The sequence below is a fragment of the Brachycentrus maculatus genome, unplaced genomic scaffold, assembly GCF_059751285.1.
Source record: "Brachycentrus maculatus isolate JH-2025_06_01 unplaced genomic scaffold, ASM5975128v1 h1tg000223l, whole genome shotgun sequence".
NCBI lineage: Eukaryota > Metazoa > Arthropoda > Insecta > Trichoptera > Brachycentridae > Brachycentrus > Brachycentrus maculatus.
Genome location: NW_028280974.1, coordinates 66,662 through 93,496, shown reverse-complemented (window position 1 = coordinate 93,496; position 26,835 = coordinate 66,662). Strand labels below are relative to the sequence as shown.

General features: G+C 34.6%; 1 protein-coding gene across 2 annotated transcripts in view; it reads right to left on the bottom strand.

Annotated features, from left to right (window-relative positions):
- Positions 1-5,902: 5,902 nt before the first annotated feature.
- Positions 5,903-26,835, bottom strand: part of Sulf1 (Extracellular sulfatase Sulf1) — a 70,518-nt gene continuing 49,585 nt past the window's right edge. The window contains exons 5-16 of one of the 2 annotated variants that reach the window (XM_088264309.1): positions 26,278-26,416; positions 25,465-25,652; positions 23,927-24,082; positions 22,928-23,174; positions 21,503-21,647; positions 19,012-19,187; positions 16,629-18,274; positions 15,502-15,613; positions 12,269-12,488; positions 11,156-11,428; positions 8,650-8,719; positions 5,903-6,278 (exon numbers count right to left, since the gene is read on the bottom strand). In XM_088264309.1, the coding sequence (XP_088120435.1) occupies positions 6,188-6,278; positions 8,650-8,719; positions 11,156-11,428; positions 12,269-12,488; positions 15,502-15,613; positions 16,629-18,274; positions 19,012-19,187; positions 21,503-21,647; positions 22,928-23,174; positions 23,927-24,082; positions 25,465-25,652; positions 26,278-26,416 (3,463 nt within the window). In that variant the 3' untranslated portion in view covers positions 5,903-6,187. The remainder of the gene's footprint in view (positions 6,279-8,649; positions 8,720-11,155; positions 11,429-12,268; positions 12,489-15,501; positions 15,614-16,628; positions 18,275-19,011; positions 19,188-21,502; positions 21,648-22,927; positions 23,175-23,926; positions 24,083-25,464; positions 25,653-26,277; positions 26,417-26,835) is intronic. The other variant, XM_088264310.1, reaches the window with a different exon arrangement.

Below are 26,835 nucleotides of genomic sequence, written 5' to 3'. Positions count from 1 at the left end.
ACGACATTTTGCATAATTGTACAATCAGGATTGCATATCCATGACAGTTCATAAGGAACTATCACGAGAGGTGGTATCGTGCATGATAAAATTAGTGAAGGACATTGGTACCATAAACCGACACAAAATACAAAATGCCGAACCCTCTTCTAGTGGAACAGAAGGTCTATTGATGACAGTTAACAGCTCGCCGTCTCCTGAGGAGTTTTACATGGTGTCCTCCTAGCAATGAGTAAATGCTGAGAAGTCCCTAATTAAACCAACCTAGATTATCCCTCTTGTTCATTTAAATATAACATCATTATTTAGTTAGAAGAAACAAAAATCTACTAAACTATCTATAAACCTTGTATATAATAATCCAGTTAAATAATAAATGCAATTCCCATCTAAAAAAAAATCAGAATCGCAAAACTGTATTTGTATAAGTTGAACTCTACTAATATGGAGTCTTTTCAAGACAACGCAATACTGAGAAAAAATATATTTAGTAATGCTGTCAATACTAAATTGTTTAAAATGCCATTGAAAGTTAATGTATTTTATGCCTCGCATTTTGTATATACTGTTTTGTTTAGTAAAATAATTGGATGAAAAATGGAATACAAGAGAAAGAGCTACAATGGAACACCGGAAATCCGAACTTATTGAGGCTGTGGCCTGTTCGGATTTCAAAAATTCGGATTAGCCGAGAAATTTGTGACAAAGTCATTATGCTTATTTCAATATTACTAATTTAATACTTCTCTACCATTGGACGTCGAACAACGATGTACTTGAATTAATTATAACACAATATTTACAAAATTTTAATAAATACATACATATAATTAAAATTAATTTCTTAAATATAATATTACACCGATATATAGCGAATCAAATTGCAAACAGCAATCTTTTTAAGAAAGTCATATATTTAATTAAATAATGGTCAACAGCTATTATAATCAAAATTTATATATTTTTTTAAATTAATGTTTTACTTAGTAAATACCACTATTTCTTAAAATCTACTGTGACACGTGTTTCGATGCATTCCGCATCATTTAACACCGTATGTGAAGCTAATTCTAAATTTTAGAGTTGGGTCCTTGGGACGTTAAAGGTTGAAGAGGGGGTAGTAGCTGTTTCTTATTTTTAATTATTAATTTAATTTTTATTTTTATTTCACAGTAGATGTCACAGTAGATTTTAAGAAATAGTGGTATTAACTAAGTAAAACATTTATTAAAAATGGATAGATTTTACCGCAAAGTGACTGCCGAATCAATTAATAAAATTTATATTCTTCACACTTACCAACAATATTCTTATAAATTTATCCTATTATAAATTATGCTGTTTTATATATGTATACACCAAGGGATTTTTCTTCCATGTAACGCGGTGGAAAAGCGTTCCGGCACTTTTTTTCACAGATGATATATTTTTAAAATTTCTGAACTCAATTCGGTCAAATAATGTTTGAGCTTACGTAATTACAATCTAAAAATCTACAAATCGCTCACTCCTTTCAAGAACGTCATAAATAAAAAATCGTAAATTTTCAGTTGTGCATGTTTTCGAAATGCCCAGAAAATGTACTATATCCCAGCAAAAGAGGCATATTTTTAACTTATTATTTACCCGCTACAGAGCTGAAAATGTTATTTTTGCATTTTGAAGAAAAGGTATTGTTTAATTATTTTTTTAAATAAATTAAATATTTTTCAAAAGGAGAAAAAACCTTAAGGTTTTACCTAAAAAGATCTGTTGCACAGTAAAAAGTTCAATAAGTGGCTTGATATTTATTTTTAATACATTGTATTATATTTTTAAACTTTAAAAGCGTTCTCTTGAAAAATTTAGTTTTTTGATTTATGACGTTCTTGAAAGGAGTGAGCGAAATGTCAAAATGATAACAATAGTTGTTTTAATTTTATTTAAATGTTATTTTAATACAATTTGTTTGAGTAAAAAGCTTGACATGAAGTGAGTTCCGGAACCTTTTTTGTTTTAAAAAAAACCCTGCATATACCTAACTTTTATTCGCATCCAGTTGTGCGTAGGTACTGCATCATAAAGGGTCCGCCAAATAACTTTTTTTTTTTGAAAACAGGGCGCAAAACATCGAGTGTAGCTTCGGCTGTGTGGCACGTAGCGCCGTCCTGTTGAAACCAAATGTTGCCAATATCCTCCTCTTCAATTTTTGTGAACAAAAATCCGTTCAACATGGCCCGATAACGATCGCCATTGACTGTAACGGCCACTCCTTGCTCATTTTCAAAGAAAAATGGCCCAATTATGCCTCTGGACCAAAATCCGCACCAAACAGTGACTCGTTTTGGGTGTACCGGCTTTTCAATGTATGCGTGCGGGTTTTCTGTGCCCCAAATACGACAATTTTGCTTGTTTACATACCCGCCAAGATCAAAATGAGCTTCATCCGAAAAGATGATTTTTTTGGCAAAATCGGCATCTTCTGTAAGTCGATCGCAGGCCCACTCAGCGAAGCGAAAACGCATTGGATGGTCAGTTGGCTTCAACTCCTGAACCAATTGGACTTTGTATGGCGTCATACCAAGGTCTTTATGCAAAATTCGTCTCAATGATGTCTCCGAAATGTTCAATTGTTGAGAACGACGGTGAATTGATGTTGATGGCGCTTCACGCACACTTTCTGCCACAACATCGATATTCTCGGGTGTACGCACTGTTTTTGGCTTTTCACGCTTTGGTTTATCGATGAGGATGCCAGTTTCTTTCACTTTTTTCACAAGATAACGAACATACGGAGCTGACGGTGCTTCTCTTCTTCCAAAAACCGTACGCAATTTTCGCACACATTCTGCAACATTACCATGATTTTCAAAGTAATGTCGCAATATTTCCCAGCGTTGTTCAAGCGTATACACAACCATATTCGCTCAGCGGAAGGATAAAACTAATTATCTGTCAAATCAGACATGAGCTAAGTGTTACCATTCACGAAATAAGCACTAGTTGAAAAAAAAAACTTTAGATGGCGGACCCTATATATATAAGCAGCGTTATCATGATAAGTGAATACATGAAAAGGTGAAAAGCCCTGCTTCAGATACCAGTCCAGGGTAATATTAACCTGACCGGGAGTGTGGCCATGGTCGTCCAAAAAAAAAATTCCTCAAGGAGTATGGACGTACATGAACGCCCGCGCTTATAATGAAATCCCGGTGACATTTGTTTCTAAAGTAGTACTCGTACTGCCATCTGTCGTTGTATTAAAACACTAAAACCATACTGCAGATCATTTTTCTGTTTTACCCAATATATTTTATTTCAAACAAAGTTTGCGTGATAATACATCACATAATGCACTATGAAAGAAAACTAAAACATGAACAATTTTTACATAAATCATGTTAACTGATTTAAAAAAAAATATTCAAGAAAATAAGTTGCTTTCAGCATTGAATATGATATAAAATTATAAAAAGTAAAAAAAGGTACTTATATTTTTAAAAAACTCACTCACCAGATACAGTTTTGTCCGCAGAAACATATCCTGGACAGGTTAATTCAATATCAGAGTGAAAAATCACTTTTATTTATTTTGACCCCCCTGAAAATCAAACTAGGGACATCCTTATATTTATATATATATATATATATATATATATATATATATATATATATATATATATATATATATATATATAATAATAATAATAATAATAATAATAAAAATAAAAACCGTTATCCGCACCAAATGGTGCATAGGGCACTGCTTCATATAAACGCAGTGTTATTTTGATCGTATACACATGAAGGAAAGGTGATCAGCCCTCCACTTCAGGTACCAGTCCAGGGTAATATTAAATAAATATTACAGTGAAAAAATGACTTATATTTATTTTACCCCCCCTGGGAATCGAACCCAGGACCTCCAGAACGGTAGCCGAGCGTGCTGACCATTACACTACGGAGGCGGACATATGTATATATGTATATATATATATATATATATATATATATATATATATATATATATATATATATATATATATATATAAATATATATATATACATATATATATATATATATATATATATATATATATATATATATATATATATATAAATATATAAATACATATATATATATATATATATATATATATATATATATATATATATATATATATATATATATATATATATATGTATATAAATATAATTAAATATTTGTAATGAGTAAGTTTGAGTTAATATAAACTTATGTATTTGAAATTTAAGGTATGCTTAGAAAGTGACTGATTAAAGAACTGGGCCACCACTTTGAAGCTCAGAAGCTTTGAGGCTCAGAAGCAAATTTTGAAATAACTTGAATTTTAATTTGAAATGCAAACTATCTTTTATACAATGTAATTTGTGACTGAAACTTAAAAAATATCAAATATTAATATATAACTAACTTATACAATACGAAAATATAAAAAGACCTTACATAAAGATTTGTGATATTTATCTGATAATTATATTATGTGTATAATTTTTCCAACTAACGATAAATGTGTTTTTTACAATACAATAGGTATAAAACACAAATGTGGAGGTCCTCACCAAAAAGTTTCTAATATTGCACAAAAAATCCTTTAATGCAAACTGTTCTGTTTGCTGTATTCTATCGATATTTTAATTAAAGTTGCAACAAAACGTGACCAGTCCTGTGCTAAACCAATATGAAATCATTAAATCGCACCATAATACATATAACAATTTTACAAACTGGAATTTCTGATTACTTAAAATCATTTATAATGGAAATGTAATGTTTTGGTGAGGACCTCCACAAGTGTAATCAGTGGCGTACACAGAGTTTTTAATCAGGGTAAGGATAAGGCATAGTAGGCACTGGTCGTGTTTCTATATGGAACGCGAGAAATTCATGTTTGGAACCTTGGATATATACCTCTGCCTATAGGCCCATCCTACGCACGCCTCTGAGTGTAATGTATGCGTCATTACCAGTTAGTACATTGGCTAAAAAGCCTCTACATCAAATATCAGAGGAGATTTCTAAAGCTAGAGAACTAAGGAATACATCAAATATACTTATGTTTCATATAATAATATAAATTAAAAGAGTCTTAAAGTTATTTGGTTTCATAAACGCATAATATCACAAAAAGCAGCAAGACACGTTGTATTGTTTGTAAATGCAGTCATAGATTATTACCAATATGTTTGCAAGGTGATTCTAGCACAGTAATTAATATGTAGAAGAACACAGTTCGTTAGCTTGTGCACCACACGGAATTTTACCGTCCGGCAGTCCGGTTTTGAAAAATAAAAGCGACTATGACAGTTTAGCATGATCGAATTTATGCGAAACATTTTCACGCACCGATCAAGAGCACCGATCGGAAGAAAGGTGGACAAAAGCACGAGGCAATCCAAGCCAATCATCGTTTTATCACGCTAACTGACGTGCCGGACGGTAAAATTCCGTGTAGTGCACAAACGCCCTTAGAGGAAGATATAATAGCGGCTTTAAAAAAAGCTCTTTTGATTGTCTCAAAGGTTTTATAAATTACATTTTGACATCTCAACGTAGATGAAGAAGTATACGGATGTCTGGGTACTTACAGGGTTTACATACGACCCATCGTAGGCTGATTTATGATTTTATTAACTCCTAAATATAAATTCATATTTGATTCTCATGTTGTTTCATGTGTGACTTCTTGGCAGCATCTATGATTGATTTGAGTAAGCTTTTTATTTGGCAGAGACCCCTTTTTACATTTTTTTTCAACATCGGAAGAGGCTAATTTCTGATAAAAATAGGCCACAAGGCTTACACCAAGAAGAAGAAGGAAAAGAAGAAAAAATCACTCTTGAATTTATTTTGCCATTGGCGAAAATCAAACACGCAACGCCATTTTTGATTTTTTCATTTTTTAAGTCGAGTATTGTAAATACATATCACCGGGAAATAAGTGTTAGAGTAAAAATTACTAATTATTTAGCCCATCGTGTATAGCTAGCTGTAATAGAGAATCCCTCGCAAACATATTACGTACAAGTATCCATATATTACAAGTGGCTACGGTACATGGATTGTCGCGATAGCCCGCACTTCCACAATACATATTTGGCTTTAGCTCCGCCGTCGCTATCGTACTGAGATGCAACTCTACTCTCTACTCTACTCCGCTGCCGGACTTCAATACTTCATCTTGTGGATGTTGTGTCGGTGCCTCAGCCGCTCGCGTTCCCGACGCGACTGTTTCCATCCCTTGCGCTTTCTCCACGGTCTGAGGAAAACAATCCAAGATTAAACAATATTTTAAGTGCGATGAATCTTATGTTACTAGTTGTAAAAGAAAAACACTTGTTTTTTACTGCTTGAGATATTTTTATTTATTTTTTTATTTGATATAGTTTAATTTTTAAGTACAACATAATACAATTTCTAAACATTTATAAATATCGCTCACTCCTTTCAAGAACGTCATAAATCGAAATTGTCAATTTTCAGTTGTGCATGTTTTCGGAATGCCCAGAAAATGTACTATATCCCAGCAAAAGTGGCATATTTTTAACTTAATATTTACCCGCTACAGGGCAGAAAGTGTTGTTTTCGCATTTTTAAGAAAAGGTATTGTTTAATTATTTTTTTTAAATATTCTACATATTTTTCAACTGCAGAAAAAACCTTCAGGTTTAACCGAAAAAGATCTGTTGCACAGTGAAAAGTTGAATAAGTGGCTTGATATTTATTTTTAATACATTGTACTATATTTTTAAACTTTAAAAATGATCTCCTGAAAAATCATGTTTTTTGATTTATGACGTTGTTGAAAGAAGTGAGCGATATGGCAAACTTATAGTTATAGATTCGCTGTGCGTCTCCAAAAAAGAGACCGAGCTCTTGTGCTTGGAGAGGGACTTACACTCAAGGTTTAATGTTTTATATAATTAATGGTATAATAGTCTTTTTTTATATTTTATTTTCAAGATTTATATGTAATGGGCATTAATTTTTTTCTAAAGAATTTTTATATCTTCCAGTTTTTAAATTTCTTTAGGGAGTTTATTGAAATATTTAATTCCCAAATATTTGAAGTTTTGTTGAAATTGTTTAGTATTACATTTTGGAGTTGAAAAATCATTTAAGAATCTCGAAGATAAACTTATATTTATCTTATTGTGACAAAAGCAGAGTGAACGCTGTTGAAATGCGCTCCCTCAGACAAATGTGTGGAAAATTATTGTATGACAGAATTAAAAACAAAGATATAAGAAAGGAATGTAAAGCTGAACAAGGAATAATTGAAAAGATTAGGATGAGTTCTTTACGGCGGTATGGACATGCGGAGTGAATAGATAACGAGAGAATGACTAAGAAAATATATGTAGCGAATGTGAGCGAGAAGATAGAATGAGGACGACCGAAAAAGACTTGGCACGATCAGCTCACTGAGAATCTAAAATCTGGTGGTGTCAAAAGTCTGCGTATTCGGAGGGCATTTATGACTTGATGTATGGATGTGAAGGAGGCGGGGAGTGTATGTCAGGACAGAAGAGTGTGGCATTCCATCCTTTCTGCCTACCCCTGGTTCGTTATACTACTACTACTACTATGGTAGTAGTAGTAGTATAACGAATAGTTTCGGAAGCTACGCTTTCATCTTCGGCTCTAAATATGTATAAACAGTTTGTATTAAGACCTAAAGAAGGAGCATAGCTTCCAAAACAAGCCGTTACAATAAAATAAATATAAATAAACTCAAGTGGTAAAAAATAGTGTTTTTCTTTTACAATTCATCATTTCTTACCACAAAGTGAATGCTGAAACAATAAATAATATACATTATTAATAATGTGTGCTTTCTATTTTCTTTTCTTTCCATTTAAACAGAAAGTAGAGCAAGTTTTATAAAAATAAAAAATGTAAAACTTTTACAGAAAATAAAACAACAAAAAACCTCGCTAAGTTGCCATGAAAATAATAACACTTTATTTGCCTCAGCCGGTAGATGTCACTTCTACAAACTCAAAATTCTACAAACAGAAAATTATCAAAGGTTCTCAGAAGTTTTACAGAAAATAATCATTTCATTATTTGATTCGGCAGTCACTTTGCGGTAAAACCTATCCATTTTTAATTAATGTTTTACTTAGTAAATACCAGTATTTCTTAAAATCTACTGTGACACGTGTTTCGATGCATTCCGCATCATTCACATACGGTGTTTGAAAATGATGCGGAATGCATGGAAACACGTGTCACAGTAGATTTTAATTTAATTTTAAAACATTAATTAAAAAGAAAAGAATCATTTAAAATAATAATTAAGAATTTGAATATGTTCAAATACTTAAAAATCTGGATTATCTCCAATTACAGGAGTTATTTTTTATATTATTTTTTGACATCTCAACATAGATGAAGGAGAATATGGAAGTCTGGGCATTTACGGGGCTTACGACGGTCATAGGCTGGTTTAGACTTCTATATTCTTCTTCATTTACGTTGAGATGTCGAAAAATAATATAGAGAATAGAACGCCGCACCACTCTGTTCTTTGCAAACATTCTTCGTCTCGTTGGTGCATCTCCTCATACGGAATACCGTTAAATACGGCAGCTAAAAGATTGCATAGATTAAAAAGCGGGACTTACTTGACTATCTTTCCCCTGGCATTCACCTTTCTGGATTCCGTGGCCACAAGTCTCAAGGCAGAAGGGGCGGCTGCATTGTTAGTAATAATACAACATTAGTCGGCTATAGTCAGCGGAAACACCATTCAGATTGCCAGAGTTTCCAAGAAATAACAAGCTCTACAAGTCGCTAGTGTTAATATATCGTCGTTCGGCATCCAATACCGCAAATTTGTCATTTTTTAAAATGTGACTTTTTAATGCCATTCGATTCGTTATCCTTTTCTCCGTGATTGCGTATACTCAAATCAAAATCAAACGCTCATCCGCACCCCAATGGTGCATAGGGCACTGCATCATATAAACACAGTGTTACCTTGATCGTCAACACATGAAGGAAAGGTGATCAGCCCTCCACTTCAGGTACCAGTCCAGGGTAATATTGAATAAATATTTGAGAAAAAATCCCCTATATTTATTTAACCACCCCTGGGAATCGAACCCAGGACCTCCAGAACGGTAGCCGAGCGTGCTGACCATTACACTACGGAGGCGGACACTCATATATAGTCAGGCGTATACTCAGAATATCCAAATTTTGTATGAATCGTCATGTGTACTACAACACCGCAAATATGTTAATAACTGTGAATTGTCAATAACAATAAGTGTCGGGTTGTGGTCCCGTGGTTAGTGTCGTGGAATCTTAAGTCAGAGTTTCTCGGTTCAAATCCACTCTACCACAATTTGATACCTTTTTTTTAAAATAATGAGCCGCTTAGGCTCACAGGAAAAAGAATGAAAATAAAATATTTGTGTAGATAATAAGAACACAAATATTTCTCTTCATATTTAAAAAAAAAAAAAAATTTGTTCACTCTTCTGGACATTTTATATTTTGTCACATACGCGGTGTTGCATGCCGAACGACGATATTTATGTAGCGTTTAGCTAGAAAGGTCTAATTCCTAAAGCAATAGTCCAATAAAAGAAAAATAAATAATGTAAGAAACCTATTTGTGAATTTAAATAAGCATCTATGTATATAATTTCAATAAAAATAATTTTAATTAAAATAAATAATAATAATAATAATAAAATATTATCATATTCAATGGAAATATAGCAGAAAAGTTTTTACATATTATAAACTGATTTAAAAAAAAAAAACCCTTATCCGCACCTGAATGGTGCATAGGGCACTGTGTCATACAAACGCAGTGTTATCTTGATCATTTTTACACAAGCAGGAAAGGTGATCAGCCCTCCGCTTCAGGTACCAGTCCATGGTAATATTGAATAAATATTACAGTGAAAAAATCACTTATATTTATTTTACCCCCCTTGGGAATCGAACCCGGGACCTCCAGAACGGTAGCCGAGCGTGCTGACCATTACACTACGGAGGCGGACTAAATTCAATAAATGCATAAACTGATTTTAAACAACATAAATTGAGATATTTGTAGCAAAAAAAACCATTAAGAGGCATCACAACATAATATTATGATAGATAAGCTTTGTTGACTTTTGTAGTATTGTAATATGATACTCTCCTTATCATTCATCATTCACTTTGTGTAATAAAACTTAAAAACTCTACTTCAAGATAACCGGTTTCAGTTAACCATTCCCTCATTATAAGGTAATGGTTATTCCAAAACTGGCAGTCGTAAAATAGAGATTTTAAGTGGTATTTTTCCAAATTAATGATGAATGATAAGGAGAGTGTTAGATGTTTCTTCTGCCTTTTATTTGCACCCAATGGTGCATTCAGTCCACTGCATCGTATATAGGCAGTGTTATCTTGATCATTAGATATTAAAAAGATATAAAGAGTGGAAAATTGTATTAAATTTATTTTGACCTCCCTGGGAATCGAACCCTTCAGACCTTCAGAATCGACCCACGCTATGGAGACGGACAATTTATCATATTTATACTTATGAATGATACATGTATTAATAGAATTTGAAATAGTAAAAAAAAACAATTGATTTATAAACCACTATAAAAAAAATAGAGAAGAGAGACTGAGTTGAATAACAGTTCTTTAAAAGAGGCCTTTACTCAATTTAATCTTAAGCATTACTTTAATCAGCGCATGAATTTGGTTGCGTATTGTGTATTTCCCACTGTTAAAGCTTCAGGACTGGAAAAATAATTGAAAATAATTGTAAATAACTGGTAATACTCTAAGTTGTTTCAAGATACTTAAAATATGGCATTTATAAATAATTTCGTCGTCAATAAAATGAGTTGACGTGCGACATCTAGCTATAGTAAATGGATTGGAATGAACCCAATACAGAGATAATTGGAGTAAAATAAGAGAAGCCAATGTTTTCAACACAAGCTGATATTAATGACATAATAATAAAACATATGGATTAATAGTACTACAGGAATAAAATCAGAAGCAAGATTGCAGTACTAAGCGTATAAAAGCGATAAAATAATGGTTACTTTATCTGCCCATAAAAAAGATGAAATAAATCAATATTATCTATCGTCAAGAGCTATTCACCCAGAGAGACGGCAGCTGCTGCTGCGGCAGACATCGGACTGACTTGCCCGGCTAGGGAGTCCGCCTTATATACTCCCGGCAGCCCTCTCCCCTTCCACCCTCCGGCTCCTCGAGCGTTCTGATTGGTGGGCTGGACGTCCATCGGCTGGTTGTGGTGCGTACCCACCGTGCAGGACCGCCCCTTGCAGCGCTTCAGCTCTTCCAATTGGTCGTGGAGGAAGGATTTCTCTTCGGGAGTGAGGTATTTCTCACGGTTTTGAGTCTCAAATGGATCTGCAAGGGAAAAATATCTATAAATATGCTTAAAACATATAAAAAAGTGTTTAAAAACTTTATTGTTCCATACTATAGTGCCTATTTTACTAGCATAAGTGAAGCGTTTTAACACATTGTTTACGGGAAACATCTTTTACATACTGATGGTAGAAAGCAGGAGACGCTTATAAGCGTTTTATTAGCTTACTTTTGATAAAGCGAAAGATGCCAACAAATATTATACAGATCGGAATAGGGTTTGCGGTTACTTGGGATTAATATACGACCCTAATTAGTACACAAATTAGGGACAGGGTTGATACAAACAATGTGTTAACAGTATCAATATTGGAACATACAGAGACATCTCTTGGGACAATATGACAAATTAAAACACGATATACAAAGTGAATTACTAACATAACAATGATCTACATAAGAACTCTGTTTAACATTAATGCAGGACTGTGACACATTTGGCTTGAAATTTTGAAGAATACTTTTCTTATTATGATTTTGAATTGGCATGTCAGATTCTACTATAATTTTAGCAAAAAATCTGCAAATATGACATATTGCACATTTAATGCAACAATAGGGTTATTACACTTTTAGAAATATTACAGGAGATGCCTTTCAGATGTTAAAGTAACAGAGATGGCGCCATTTTACTCAATTCTACAATGACACTCGCCCAGCATTACATTATAAAATCAATTCTGTCAATGTTTCTCCCGATGTAAAGTCTTTCCGCACATTTTGACATATTTCACTTGTTTTAAAAAGTGTGGTTACGTCATTGTTGCACGAAATGAGCAAATGTATAAAGTAATATAGTATTTACTGCTAATTGCTCACCAATTCTCAAATTGTAGAATGTAACAAGACCCGTTACAAACTCGCAGTAAAGGAAATTGTGAGTGGAGTTGATAGTGCGTACGCAGGAATAGGTGTTGTTGTTTGCGTTCATACAGAAACAGAATGGTTCCAGCGTCCATTTGGGCTCCGTGCGCCAGTGGTCCGAATCGTGACTGAAGCAGTTCATCCGTTCCGACAGACATTCCTTCACCAGCTTGGCCTAGACGAGAACAGAAAGATGCATTTTTTTAGTTGCATTTAACAGTATAATATATCATTGTTGGGTAATATATCCAAAATAAAACAAGGTTTTTGTTGGATTGAATTTTAAATTTATTTATGTATATCTTAATACGTGACGCGTTTCGTCTTCTTAGGACATTATCAAACACATTAGAGTGTTTGAGTGTTTGATAATGTCCTAAGAAGACGAAACGCATCACGTAGTAAGATATACATAAATAAATAGAATTCAATCCAACAAAAACCTTGTTTTATTTTGTATATAAAGGGTCCGCCAAATAACTTTTTTTTTTTGAAAATGCTATAAAAAAAAAACTAAAAAACTTCGGCTGTGTGGCACGTAGCGCCGTCCTGTTGAAACCAAATGTTGCCAATATCCTCCTCTTCAATTTTTGTGAACAAAAATCCGTTCAACATGGCCCGATAACGATCGCCATTGACTGTAACGGCCACTCCTTGCTCATTTTCAAAGAAAAATGGCCCAATTATGCCTCTGGACCAAAATCCGCACCAAACAGTGACTCGTTTTGGGTGTACCGGCTTTTCAATGTATGCGTGCGGGTTTTCTGTGCCCCAAATACGACAATTTTGCTTGTTTACATACCCGCCAAGATCAAAATGAGCTTCATCCGAAAAGATGATTTTTTTGGCAAAATCGGCATCTTCTGTAAGTCGATCGCAGGCCCACTCAGCGAAGCGAAAACGCATTGGATGGTCAGTTGGCTTCAACTCCTGAACCAATTGGACTTTGTATGGCGTCATACCAAGGTCTTTATGCAAAATTCGTCTCAATGATGTCTCCAAAATGTTCAATTGTTGAGAACGACGGTGAATTGATGTTGATGGCGCTTCACGCACACTTTCTGCCACAACATCGATATTCTCGGGTGTACGCACTGTTTTTGGCTTTTCACGCTTTGGTTTATCGATGAGGATGCCAGTTTCTTTCACTTTTTTCACAAGATAACGAACATACGGAGCTGACGGTGCTTCTCTTCTTCCAAAAACCGTACGCAATTTTCGCACACATTCTGCAACATTACCATGATTTTCAAAGTAATGTCGCAATATTTCCCAGCGTTGTTCAAGCGTATACACAACCATATTCGCTCAGCGGAAGGATAAAACTAATTATCTGTCAAATCAGACATGAGCTAAGTGTTACCATTCACGAAATAAGCACTAGTTGAAAAAAAAAACTTTAGATGGCGGACCCTATATTACCCAACAATTCAATATGGAATTCTACCAACTGTCTGCAGTTACAATAAATAATGTATCTTTATTAAAATTAATAAAAGTACCCTGATTTTTATCCTAGATATAAAGGTTTTAATCTTGTGTATCGGGAGCACACTAACACAAAGAGCGCTGGTCACCATTGTAGCCTAATGTGTTCAAAGGCATAAAGCATTCTTATTTACAGAATGCATTGATTTTCAAATCAGTATTTCAACTTACATATCGTGGGTATACTGGCAAAAAACGTCAACTCTAAAATACCTGTTTGAATAATCCCTGTTATATAAAGCTTTTAGCCTGAATAAAATATCAGCTTTTAAACTTAAAGTTGAATTTACTTGTAAAATCACATAAATATGATATTTCAAACTACTTAGCGTATTTTGCCAGTTTATAGAATGTTTAATACTTTATAATACCGTATCCTTTGTCGAAGTTTTCGAGTTAACATTTTTTGATTTATTGTTTCGGCATTAACTTTGTGGTAAGACATGTTACAATGATTAAAGAAAACACTTGTTTTTTACCACTTGAGTTTGAATAACATTGAGTTTGAATAACTTGAATAACATTAGTTACTATACAGACCTGAATGATGGAAGTTTAACTACTGAAACATGTAGTCTATAATAAAACTCAAGTGGTAAAAAACAAGTGTTTTCTTTAATCATTTTAACATTTTTTGCCATTATACCCACGATATTATAAGAACAAAATACATATACTATTAACACAAAAAAATATCCCACAAAGGCATGGCCTGTGTGTGGGTATACATTTTATTTTAAGTTTTAATAAAGGGTACTGAAAGAATACGAAAGACATAAAAAAAAAATTAAAAAAAATATATCCATTCAAACATCAACTCGCAACCCGTAGTGTGTCCCACACTTAGTTTGTACCACCTCTTTATAGTTTTTCTGCCTTGCATAGTGTTGCCGCATGTTTGACAAACAGTTAGTCCCACTTTAGAAGGGCTCACTGCGCATTTGATATTCCAATCAAATTTTCTCTGGACTGAGTATTTCCATTATAATGTTTTTGGCTTGAAATATGGTCATTTCATCATACTACTGACATCTGTGGAAATAATCTTACAAAGATACAAAATGGCTGCCGCTATGTCAGATTATTATATTATTTATTTCAAGTAGATTGACTATTGAAATACTATGTGATATTTAAAATAAGAATTAAGTGTTGCTACATGAAGCTGTACAAAATGAAGTAAAAATAATCTAAAATAATATTTCCATATGCGTTTCTATATTATTATCCTCATAAACAACTTCACATACTCTTGAAAAATGAGAAAATAGGGGTTTGTTGATTGATTTGGAACAACTACTCTAACATGCGGAAGTCAGTCAATTGAAGACCACCATCGGCCTGTTCACTTAAAGATCAATAAAGAAAAATAAAGGAACAGAACTCTTTCACAATTTATATAGAATCTCTAAAGGTACACGCTATGTATATTATTTTGAGAAATAAAAAGACTTTGTTTTTTGACTATTCAGTCATTAATTAAACCCTGAAGAGGGCTACAGGTTGTTGCCGAAACTAGTCGGTTAGTAAAAATGCGAGTGAATAAAAAACAAAGTCTTTTTATTTCTCAAAAAAATATATCAATATGATCCACAAAGTTAATGCTTTCAATATTCAAAACTTACAAGTAGTTTATCTAAAATATTATAAAGTCTACAAACAGTGTCAGATAATGACAAATACCATAATGTGTAACTCACCTTCCTTCTAGCTTTACGTTGCCTCTTCTTGATTCTTTCCTCCTTTAGTCTTCTCCTTTCTTCTCTCGCTAGTTCCTCGGCTCTGCTGAGACCATTCCACTTGCTTCGGGGTCTGGGAAGTAACATAAAACAAGAATTTAAAGCAGATTGCTATTTTATTTGACCAGTAACCACATTTAAAAGCTTAATTTAGCGAATTTAATTTACCCTTTCCGGTCCCCCAAAATTAAAAAAAAAATTCTAGGTAGACAGTTACATTCCAATTGGAAAAAAAACCTTTTGTCCTCTGCTCCACATACTGTTGTAATAGATACGAGTGACAAAAATGTAAGTTTGGAATTTAAATAAATAATACTAATGATGAAAAAAATGTCGAATAACATCCGGCATGGGACCTAAGAGCAAAAAATCGATGTCAAATGAGATTCGACATTGGACCAGTTAAGCTGAATCCATTTCCATGCTAAAATCTTTAACTATATCCAAATTTTCCCCATTTATCACTACTTCATACGCAGATTTAGGTTTATCTCTTTTAAAAACTATGACTTTGAATTTGATCAACATTCATCATCAAATTACCTTTCTTACATACGTTTATCACCAGCGCCCATAGGTTTCTTTTATTCTTTTTTATTTTTTTGTAAAAGTAGACTCTTGTCTGCAGGTAGGATAGTAAATATAGGGAAGGTAGATGTAAAAAATACATCACAAACACCTAAACCAATTGAAAATAAATACTACTTTTATTTTTTATAATATTTCTGTAATTTTTTACTACAGGCTACCTTCAATTCTTATATATATGTATTATTGTATTGCTCTTTTTCGATAATAATAACAGCTTTTGTGTGGTTCACTGCTATGCTTTTAATATAGAGAAAATACATACAGATTTTTTTTGTTGATTGTTTATTTTATTGTAAGCCCGTATTTTTCTGTATTTTCTGATAATCTGACCTATCTTGAGTTCCGACCATATTTGCAGTCCCAAAGTCGACGGATTAGACCGGTTTTACTGTATAATATATCGAAGATGTGTATTTATTAAAAAATGTGTTATTCAATACCTATAAGTTTAAAATAAATCATAAAGTTTATTGGCCTAAATGGATGAAATGACCTACCTGTCTTGTTCACAGTAGCACATATGCTGGTGCTCATTATCTATATAGAAAGGCGGAAGTCTCTCTTGTATTTGGTCCGTCCCCTCAGCGGCTGCATTATATCCGCCCTCACTCATCTTCTTATGGGACTCTCTGAAGGTGGAAATATCTATCTTAGCCGGGCCTAGAGCATTCGCAAGTTTGGACCTATCATTATTGGCACTTCTGGTTTCCTCCTCCGTGGCATTGAAGGTCGTCGGACTGGTGGAGATGTTGAAGAACTCAGGTTCGGTGGCAATCACTTTGATCGTCACGGAATACTGCGATCGGTTCTGATTTTGATCATTGAATTTCGTGAAGTTTTCTTTCTCGTCAAAATCAATCAGATCGTCATTTCCGTAGCTTTGTCGCGTTTCGTTCTGGAGAGCGTTGTGGTAGAACTTGTCAAAGTATGAATCGGTTTCGTTTGGAAGCAAGAATGTGGGATCTGAAGAGGCTTCGGTTGTAGAAGATGTTTCCGGGTGAGTAGAGGCACGCGTGGGCGGAGTTAGATCAACATTTTCGGTGTGGGAATGAGTGCGATGTCTTCCGTTATATCTAGAATGATGATGCCTGTTTTGTGTCCGCTCCGTTGAAGAATAACTAGAGTCTGTTCCATGTTTTTTACCCACTCCGGGATCTGTTTGATTGTCTTCATATCCTCCATGAGGTGTTGGTCCAGTGGGCACACGGCCTTCCGTGTACGACTCATCGTTATTTCTATTCTTTGGCTTTCCACTGGTTCTTTTTGGTGGCTTACCCAAAAGTAGACCGTCTTCTTGTGGCCTCGAAGATTCAGTTGTTTTTCCATCTGTCGTAGAGTAATCAATAGATGATATTCCTCCAGATATATACTCACCAGAGCTCCTCGTAGCCTCATTGAAGTTTTCATTTATCACATTGTTAGAAGAGGGCTTATTTTCTGTTCCAGTCTGGTCACCAATGATTCCGGCATTCGAGTACGCATTATCTGAATCAGTTGTAGCTCCATCCGGTCTTGTCTCTTTGAGGTGTTTCCGTATCTCTTTAAGATCTTCCAATTTGGTTTTCAGCTGCCTGATTTCATCTTCTATAAAGAGCCGATTAGCGTGCCAAGTTTTCATGTCTTTGTAAACATTTTTTGAACAGTTTACAACTCCATCCGGCTCGACTTTACACTCTAAATTTGCTGTTCTATTATTGAACAAGCCCCTTCTTTTTGATTTCATGAGGGCGTCTGTAGATCTTGATCGAACATTTTTAGGGCTTCTGCGAATCCTTTTGTGTCTTTCGTTAGCTGAATCTCTGATGAGTTGATTTTCGTAAGAATCTAGTTTCTTTTGTGTATGTGAGATGTGGGTATCTATTTCTTGGAGCATGTCGTCTACGTTTTCCTCATCAGACTTGTCGTCATCCAAGTCATCTCCGAAGAAGGGAGATAGATGTCCAATACTCGGGTTTTTCTTGATAAACTCTTCCACTGACATAGCGTCATCTTCCACATCTCTCTTAGTCCTTTCGAAGCCGTTATCCTGTTTGGCTGGTGGTTGTGGAATGTTGGCATAAGCTCCGTCGGTTTCAAGTCTGGTGTACACAACTCCACCAGGGGTGAAGCAAGCGCATTTCTTACTGCTCATTTTGATTTCAGCCTAGAAAACCACAAGATTAATCATATAAACACAATTTAATCCATTTTCTTAAATCAACCATTTTTGTGCTGAGATTTTTTTTCAAATGTATTCTGAAATTGTTGAAGACTTCTTTGCAAAATAAGTCTTTTTTTATTAGGTGTGTACAAAAATCAATAAAATATTTACAAAATATCGACCAATTTTAGTATTTTTTTAGGTATTAGTGGAGAACATCCAAATACTCAAATAAACAAAATTAAGCATTTTGTAATCGATATAATTATATACATATTTAAAAATAAATCTTATTTGAGAAAAAAACAAGGAATTGGCTGGTCCTAGGAATTTTTACTATCCGATTGGTTAACATTCTAATTTCACAATCACTATTGGCCGAATCCGACACTGTAAGGATGAAAAACAATAGGTTACTACAAAAAAATGTATTTCTATTTATCATTAAAATTAGTTAATTTTTTTTCTCCCTTTTTTGTCTCGATCCTGTGGATTGGTCTGCAACAATGACCCCTCCTTCGCCACTCCGGTCTATTTTGTGAAACGCTCTTCAGGTGATTTTTTTATTATTATTATCGAATAGGAGCTTTAGAAATGCGCACAATGCGACACAATCTTCCAGCTCGGCCGTCAAAATGCACTGGCGTCATAGCTGGTATACAGACGGCTGTGAAGTATGCCAGAGTTGATACATAGATTCTCAGCAATCAGTTAAGGAATTGAATGATGAGAAAACTCACTTCGTATTTGCATTTGTGCCGGCGCCACCTGCCGGCGACCAAGACGCACCGCCACCGCTGGCCCTTGGAGCAGGGCCTCCTCATCTCTGGCACAGCGCAGACCAGAGCCAGGCGGGCTAGTCGACCCCCGGCCACCACGCGAGGAAGGGTGTTGTCCAGCTGCTGCTCTGTGCCCCCTAAACCGAGAACTCCATTTAACCCTAGTTTACGGGATATTCGTAAAATTTACGACCCACATCCAACATGTGTGGTAAAAATAGTGAAGGACTTCTCCGTCTTATTCCTCATTACTGAGGGTTGTGACCCTTGTGAAAGCAATGACTTTTCTCCAGTTATCCCTTGACTGCGCTGCACGTAGCGCTCCAACCATCGAGGTGCCTGCTGCTGCCTTAATTTGATGGGTCTATTGTGAGGGGTATGATCTTCCTCTTCCTCCATTCCCCTCCAGGCTACCAATCACAACCAGTTGTTCCAGGCTATCCTCGTTGCCACGCGCAACTAGTCCAAAGAACTAGAGAATCCGTCGGGTACAAGACATTAGCTAGAGTCAAGTCAAGGACATTGATACCATAAATCAAGTTAGGACACAAAATGTCGAGCCTTCCTCTAGTGAAACGGAAGGCCCGGTGGCGACAGTCAACAGTCCGGCTTCTCCTGAGGAGTTCTACGTGGTTTTCTCTTAAAAAGTTCCTGTTAGGCCTACACTAAATTATCCCTTCTTTTGCCAAAGAAAAATAAATTTAAAAAAAGCGTTTTTAGCTATAAGAAACATAATACATAATAAATGCAACTCCAATCTAAAAAAAAAACAAAAATAACCAATCTGTGGGGAGCACTGAGGCAACGCATTCAAAGAATGTAGTAATAACTAGCATGAATCATAATTTTTTACCGATATTTTATGTTCGTATTTTAAATAAAGTTTTCAAAAAATAGGTTGCATTTATTTTAAAATATTTTTAGTAAAGGTTTTTGGTCAAACGTGAGTTTTTCTTACCGTTGTACATTTTTCAATATTCTGGTATTACGGTACACTGAAACAATATTTAATTAACCTCTAAGCTGCTCGATTTCGAGTGTCAAACTTTCCGTCCCGTGCTGGATTATTTTACATTACAATATTTTTGACAAAAAAAGCATATTTTTGCCTATTTTTTGTAGTGAAACTTTCGGATATCCATCATAGATGTTCACAGTACACAATGCACTTTACTTATTATGTTTTTATGGTGTATTTACACAAAAATATTAACATTTACGGACTCGCGGCCTAAAATATGGCGGCTGTATAGAAGACGCGGCTGTCGTATCTGCGGAGCACGAGCCGACCGGAAGTATTCACGATAAAGTTGACACTAAATTAAAATAATTTTGATATTTTATGACAATAAATCAAAGAGAACTAATTCATCCATGCCTCGAACCAAATTTAAGTCCAAAAATTATCCATAGGTGTTGATATAAGTACATAAAGTTGAAAAACGACTATGCATGCGATCCGCAGTCAACGGTACTTCTATAAAAAACGACAATAGATGCGATCCGCAGCTTACGGGTTAATAGTCAATAATTATAGTATTTTTTCATTAATTGGTAAAAAATTTAAATGAAAATCATGTGATAACTTAATTTTTATTATCATACACAGCTTTACTGGAGAGAGCAAAAATGATAGAGCAACTGCCGGTTGAATTTGGAAAAGAGGAAGCGTTTCAGTTTTGTTAGATCCAAGCCAATTTATATCATAAGTTTTTTTTATTATTTTAAATTCTTTTGCATTGTACAAACATAACATAAATTGAAATACAAAAAAATATATAAAATATAAATACAAAAAAAGATACCACAAAGGCATGGCCTATGCGTGGGTATACAATATAATTTATAGTAAAGGGTATAAGGGTATAGGTATTATAAGTACAACTAGAATAATAGTGTTAGTATAAAATAAAATACAAAAAATACTAGAGTCTCAGAAAACAATTTAAAAAAAAAATTAAATTAAAAACACAATAAAATGAGAAAGTAAATAGTAAAAAGTTAGCAAGCATGTACTACATGAGTGATACGTCTAAAAAAAAAGGTCTGTCTCTTCAATAAATAATCTACGCAAAATTTTAAATCTACACAAACTTAGGTAATTAACGTCTTTGTGGAATACATTGAACAGTTTTAGAGCTATGAAAAATGAGTGTCTTTGTGCGAGTCTGGATTTACAAAAAAGGATTTCTAATAAATTATTCATTCTTTGGCTAGATCTATTATTATTTTTAGGAAATAAATTTTGCAAATATAAAACACTGTTGGCAATAGATTTCTCGTAGCTCCAAAAGTTCAGCTTCCTGAAATAATTGGTTGGGTTTTATTTTAGGAAAAGTTGAATTTTTTTTAAAGCATGATTTTAAAAATAAGTTTTTGGACTGTTTCTAAAGACTTTAAATGACTATCGAATGCTCCATTGTTAATGTTTTTGTTTCACTTCAAAAATAACCTGGTAGTATTGCAGAACCTCCAACACCATTGACTAGATTGGCTTCAGGGGCATCATCACCAACAGCTCCATCGTCATGATCCATGCCATCCTCTCCGTCCATGTCATGGTCGTCTTCTCCCTCCGACAAGTGGCCATCAGGAAACTAAAAACAAATTAAAAGTGTTTTTTTTAAATATTATCCACTGACACTTCGTGATGGAATTGCATTTTAATGTATTATTAGATTAAAACCAATACTTTTAGCTTTTCCACTTTATTTTTATTTGACCAGCGACCGGGTTTTGTCGTTACGACGAAACCCGGTCGCTGGTCAAATAAAAATAAAGTGGAAAAGCTAAAAATATTGGTTTGAATCTAATAATATATTAAAAGAGTTTCAATAACCATAGAGATATAAGCACAAAAGACGCATGCTAAATATAAGTTATTACATATTTACCATCTCCTACATTAAGCCCTCAATGTGGAGGTCCTCACCAAAAAGTTACATTTTAATATAGCACAAAAAATCCTTTAAATGCAAATCTGTTCCGTTTACTGTACTATTTCGAAATTTTATTGCCACAAAATGTGACCAATCCTGTGTTAAACCAATATGAAATCATTAAATGGCACCAAAACGTAACAATTTTCCAAGCTAGATTTTCTGATTACTTAAAATCATTTATAATGAAAATGTAACGTTTTGGTTAGGACCACTACATATGAGGTCGTAAAAACATTTAAAATAGTGATAAAAAATTAGGATTATTTATACAGCTCCATTTTCGTAAAATACTACCTTAAGGACGTTGGTGGCATTTTGAACAAGTCCTTAATTTACTGTATAAAAATTAATAAAATTTATTACATAAAAATTTGTAGGATAAGTACAGCTTATCGAAAAATAATGCCAACATTTTAAATAACTTATAAAAAATTATTACCTAGAGGTAATTCAATGGTTTTAATCTAAAATTGTGTAGAATTTTTATTTTCGATGTGTGCACTGTTCGTTGGGTAATATATCTAAAATAAAACACGGTTTTTTGGATTGAATTCTACATTTATTTATGTGTATATTAATACGTGACGCGTTTCGTCTTCTTAGGACATTATCAAACACTGATAGACACCGGAGTGTTTAATAATGTCCTAAGAAGATGAAACGCGTCACATATTAATGTATACATAAATAAATGTAGAATTCAATCCAAAAAACCGTGTTTTATTTTGGATATATCACCCAAAAATTCAAAATGGAATTCTACCAACTGTCTGCAGTTACAATCAATGTGCACTGTTTGTCGTTCTGCAGATAGTCTAAAGTTGAGTTAATTTTTAACAATAAAAAAACAGTTTGGTAGACACAAAAATCAGTGTTTGATTTCAACATTTAATATATAAACTGATTTAAAAAATAGCATTGATGGGGTTAGTTACCTCGATTTCTCCGTCATCTCCTTCGATATATAGGTCATCATCTTCTTCCGCTGATTCCTGGCCATAGACTGCTCCATTCTCTGCGGTTCCGTTCCCTGCAGCCGACTTCTCCAGCACCATCATGACGGTCCTAGCTGTGGTGCTGGACATCAGGTCGGGAGACAGAGTGTTGGCAAGTTTGGAGTACCTGTTGGCAGCTCTCGCCTTGGCTTCCGCGAGCTGCTCAGGCGTCTCCCGGCGCCCTGAACTGATGAAATGAAAATAAAATATAATCTCAAGCTCATGACAGCCATCTATGATTGAATATAGAAAGCTTTTATTTGTTAGCAAGATTCAAACCCAGATTATTTTAAATACTGGGAAACGCTTGAAAATCTGATTTCCTATTTTTATGCAGTAATTTTTGTGAGTGGAAAGGGGCGGAAATAGAAAGAGTCTCTGCTTAATAAAAGCTTTCCTCATCCCACCATAGAGGGCTATTGTAAACTCGCGTATACTGTGTTACGAGTTTGATCCATATATTTAGAAGTTTAAAGAATTTGAGTACCGTAGAACGGGGCTACTTGAACTTTGATGTGTTACTTGAGCCCAGTACAAAAAAATATTTAAATCTATATTTGGTCTACAATAATGAACGTATCGACATGATTCATTGTTTCCCTAACAGGTGACACTTATTGCCACGATACTTCGATCGATACCACGATCTAAATATTTTTTTTTGTACTGGGCTCAAGTAACACATCAAAGTTCAAGTAGCCCCGTTCTACGGTAGTGTGGTTGTCAATCATGGGTAGAATTGGTAAAAGTTACATGATGACAGTCGTATGCCCTGTAAATGCCCAGACTTCCATATTCTTCTTCATCTATATTGAGATGTCAAAAAATAATGTAAAAAAATAGCTCCTAATTGGAGATAATGCAGATTTGTGAACAAGTATTTGGGCAAACTCAAAATGTTGTAGATATTAAATTATTAGTTTTTTTTGTGTGACTAACCTTTCGATCAGGAATGTGTCAGGTCGATTCTTTGGTCTGCTTCTACCGTCCAGCAGCGGCAAGAAGGAGCGACCATCCATGTGGGCGGGCTGCGATACTCCGGCCATGTTGAGGAATGTTGGCGCCATGTCGATGTTCAAAACTATGTCATCCACTCTGGAAGGCATCAAACAAAATTATCAGGTGGACCAGAAATTACGTCATTATTTTAAAACAAAAAAAGTTTCTAGAAAAAAGAAATTAAGACGGAAACATACAGCAATTATAAGCAAACATAAGCATTATCGATAAAATTAGGAAAGGTGTGTTGAGATGGTTTGGACATGTAGAACGAATGAGTGAGGAAAGAACGGTAAAACAAATTTATGAGGCGAATGTTAGCGGGAAAAGATGCAGAGGAAGACCGAGAAAAACATGGCACGATCAGGTATGCCAAATACTTGAAAGTGGTCAGGTTAGGAGTCGTAACAATCGGCGGGTATGTATGAGGAGATGCATGAACGTGGAAGAGGCGAAGAATGTTTGCTAGGACAGAGTGGTGTGGCGCTCTATTCTCTCTGCCTACCCCTGCGGAGAAGCGGCGTGATGGTAAGTTTGGTTAGTTACATACAGCAATTCCTAAAATAATGATTCTGTCTACGTGCACTATTGTCCTTATTTACTAAGCCACATCGCTCAGTCCTTTCAAGAACGTCATAAATCAAAAATCAATTTTCAGTTGTGCATGTTTCCGGAATGCCCAGAAAATGTTCTACATCCCAGCAAAAGCGGCATATTTTTAACTTAATATTTACCAGCTACAGAGCAGAAAGTGTTGTTTTTGCATTTTGAAGAAAAGGTATTGTTTAATTATTTTTTTAAATGTACTAAATAATTTTCAAATGGAGAAAAAACCTTCAGGTTTTACCTAAAAAGATCTGTTGCACAGTAAAAAGTTGAATAAGTGGCTTGATATTTATTTTTAATACATTGTGTTATATTTTTAAACTTTAAAAACAATCTGAAAAATCAAGTTTTTTGATTTATGACGTTCTCGAAAGGAGTGAGCGATATGTCACTGTTGGATTTGAGTAGTTTTCCTTTTAAATAGTTTTTTCTCCATTTTCAACAAACATACATTACTTAATAAAAAAATACCCTTTTTTGAGAAAAGAAGGATGAAAGTAGACTAATTGCAGTTGAAATGCGTTCTTTCAGACGAATGTGCGGCAAAATGTTGTATGATAATAATAATAATATTAATAACAATAAATTTGGATTATTAATAAAGCGCCATTCTCGTAAAACACTACCTCAAGGGCGCTTCACTGTGAATGAATTGGGGAAAATAAGATACTGGAATGATTTAGCAAACAATTGCGTTTTACTCGCAAGCTAATGACAGATGTTCTGAATAAAAAATTCTCTGTCTACCTCTACGGAAAGCAGGGTGATGGTTAGTTAGTTAGGAACCCCTTTTTTGGGAAAAAATCCAATTATCTGAATGGGGTCCAGTCTCAATTGATAGGGATAGTTGGAGTTCTACTACATCAACTCACACAGTGCCCGGTTCGACTCCTGGACCTCTCACCAGGAACGGGACTCGGACGTCAAATTCAAACGGGAAGCTCTTCCCCTTGATGAGCCCAAACTGCCCGAGGTGATAGCCATGATCCGATGTGTACACAATGTACGTATTATCCAGCTCCCCCAGCTGCTTTAACTCTTGATAAACTCTCTCCACTGCCTGAAAAATACAAAATGACAAACCTTGTTATTATTATCTTCTCTTCTTTTTATTTATTCATTTAAACTTCATGTACAGAAAAGAAATATGTACATTGGTGGGCATATTGCCAAGAAGCAATATTTTCCAACCAACCAAAAACAGACTACTGATTGGTTAAAACGTTTGATACCATATATAGCTGTTTGCAATCAGAGGGTAGATAGTGCTTGAACATAAAGTGTAAATGAGAAAGAAAAAAATCACAAATTACAATGAACTGCTGTATTATTTAAGCAACTACTTTATATTGTACAATATATTTATGAAAATTACAAACTGCTGATAGTAAGGAAGGCAAAGAAAGAAGGGAGTTTAGGGAAGGAGGTCGAGGAAATAACTAAGGGATAAGGTTTGATGGACAGTTAGGATTCCTAGCTGCCAATCCATCTCTTTGGTGGTCTGCCCGGGAATCGTCTACTTTAAATCAAGGCGCTGTTTAGAGCTACCCAAGACAAGTACGCATACTCTCAAGTGATAGTCGACTTCCAGGGATCTGACACACAGAAGAAAAATGACAAAAAAGGCAAGCCAATAACTATAGGTGGGAAACTATCATTGGGAATATTGGTTTTGCCATACACACCTGGTCGACACTCTGCAAAGTCTGTAAACGCTTGGTCATGAGGAGGTCTGTAAACTTCTTGTGTATGGGCTGCATCTTGTTGGTGACCTGCAGGATCCATTGCTTGTCAGGGTTAGGAGCGTGATCGTATGTCGGAGTGCTGAGGACAATAAAACATTCAATTAGGATGTGAAAACATGAACGTACACCAAATGATGTGATGTAGTTTATAGATGATTCAAGCGGAAATGGAACCAGCTTCAAATCCTAACAAATCAAAATTCCAGCAGCTCAAAATCCCAACTGCTTAAAATCTCAATACCTCAAAATTACTTCTTCTTCTTCTTCATGAGCCCTCTGTTCTCCACTGCCAGGTATAGGGCTTATCCATATCTTTCCATTTCCTTCATTCGGTTGCAACCGACCAAAATCACACATACATAAAAATCCCAACAATTGTAAATCCCAATATATATATTTTTTATTTGTATACATTTATTTAAATCACAATTTATACGTATTTAGAACTTTTTTTTTTGCAGAGACCCACCAAGCCACCTTGTGTGTCTTGTCGGTGGA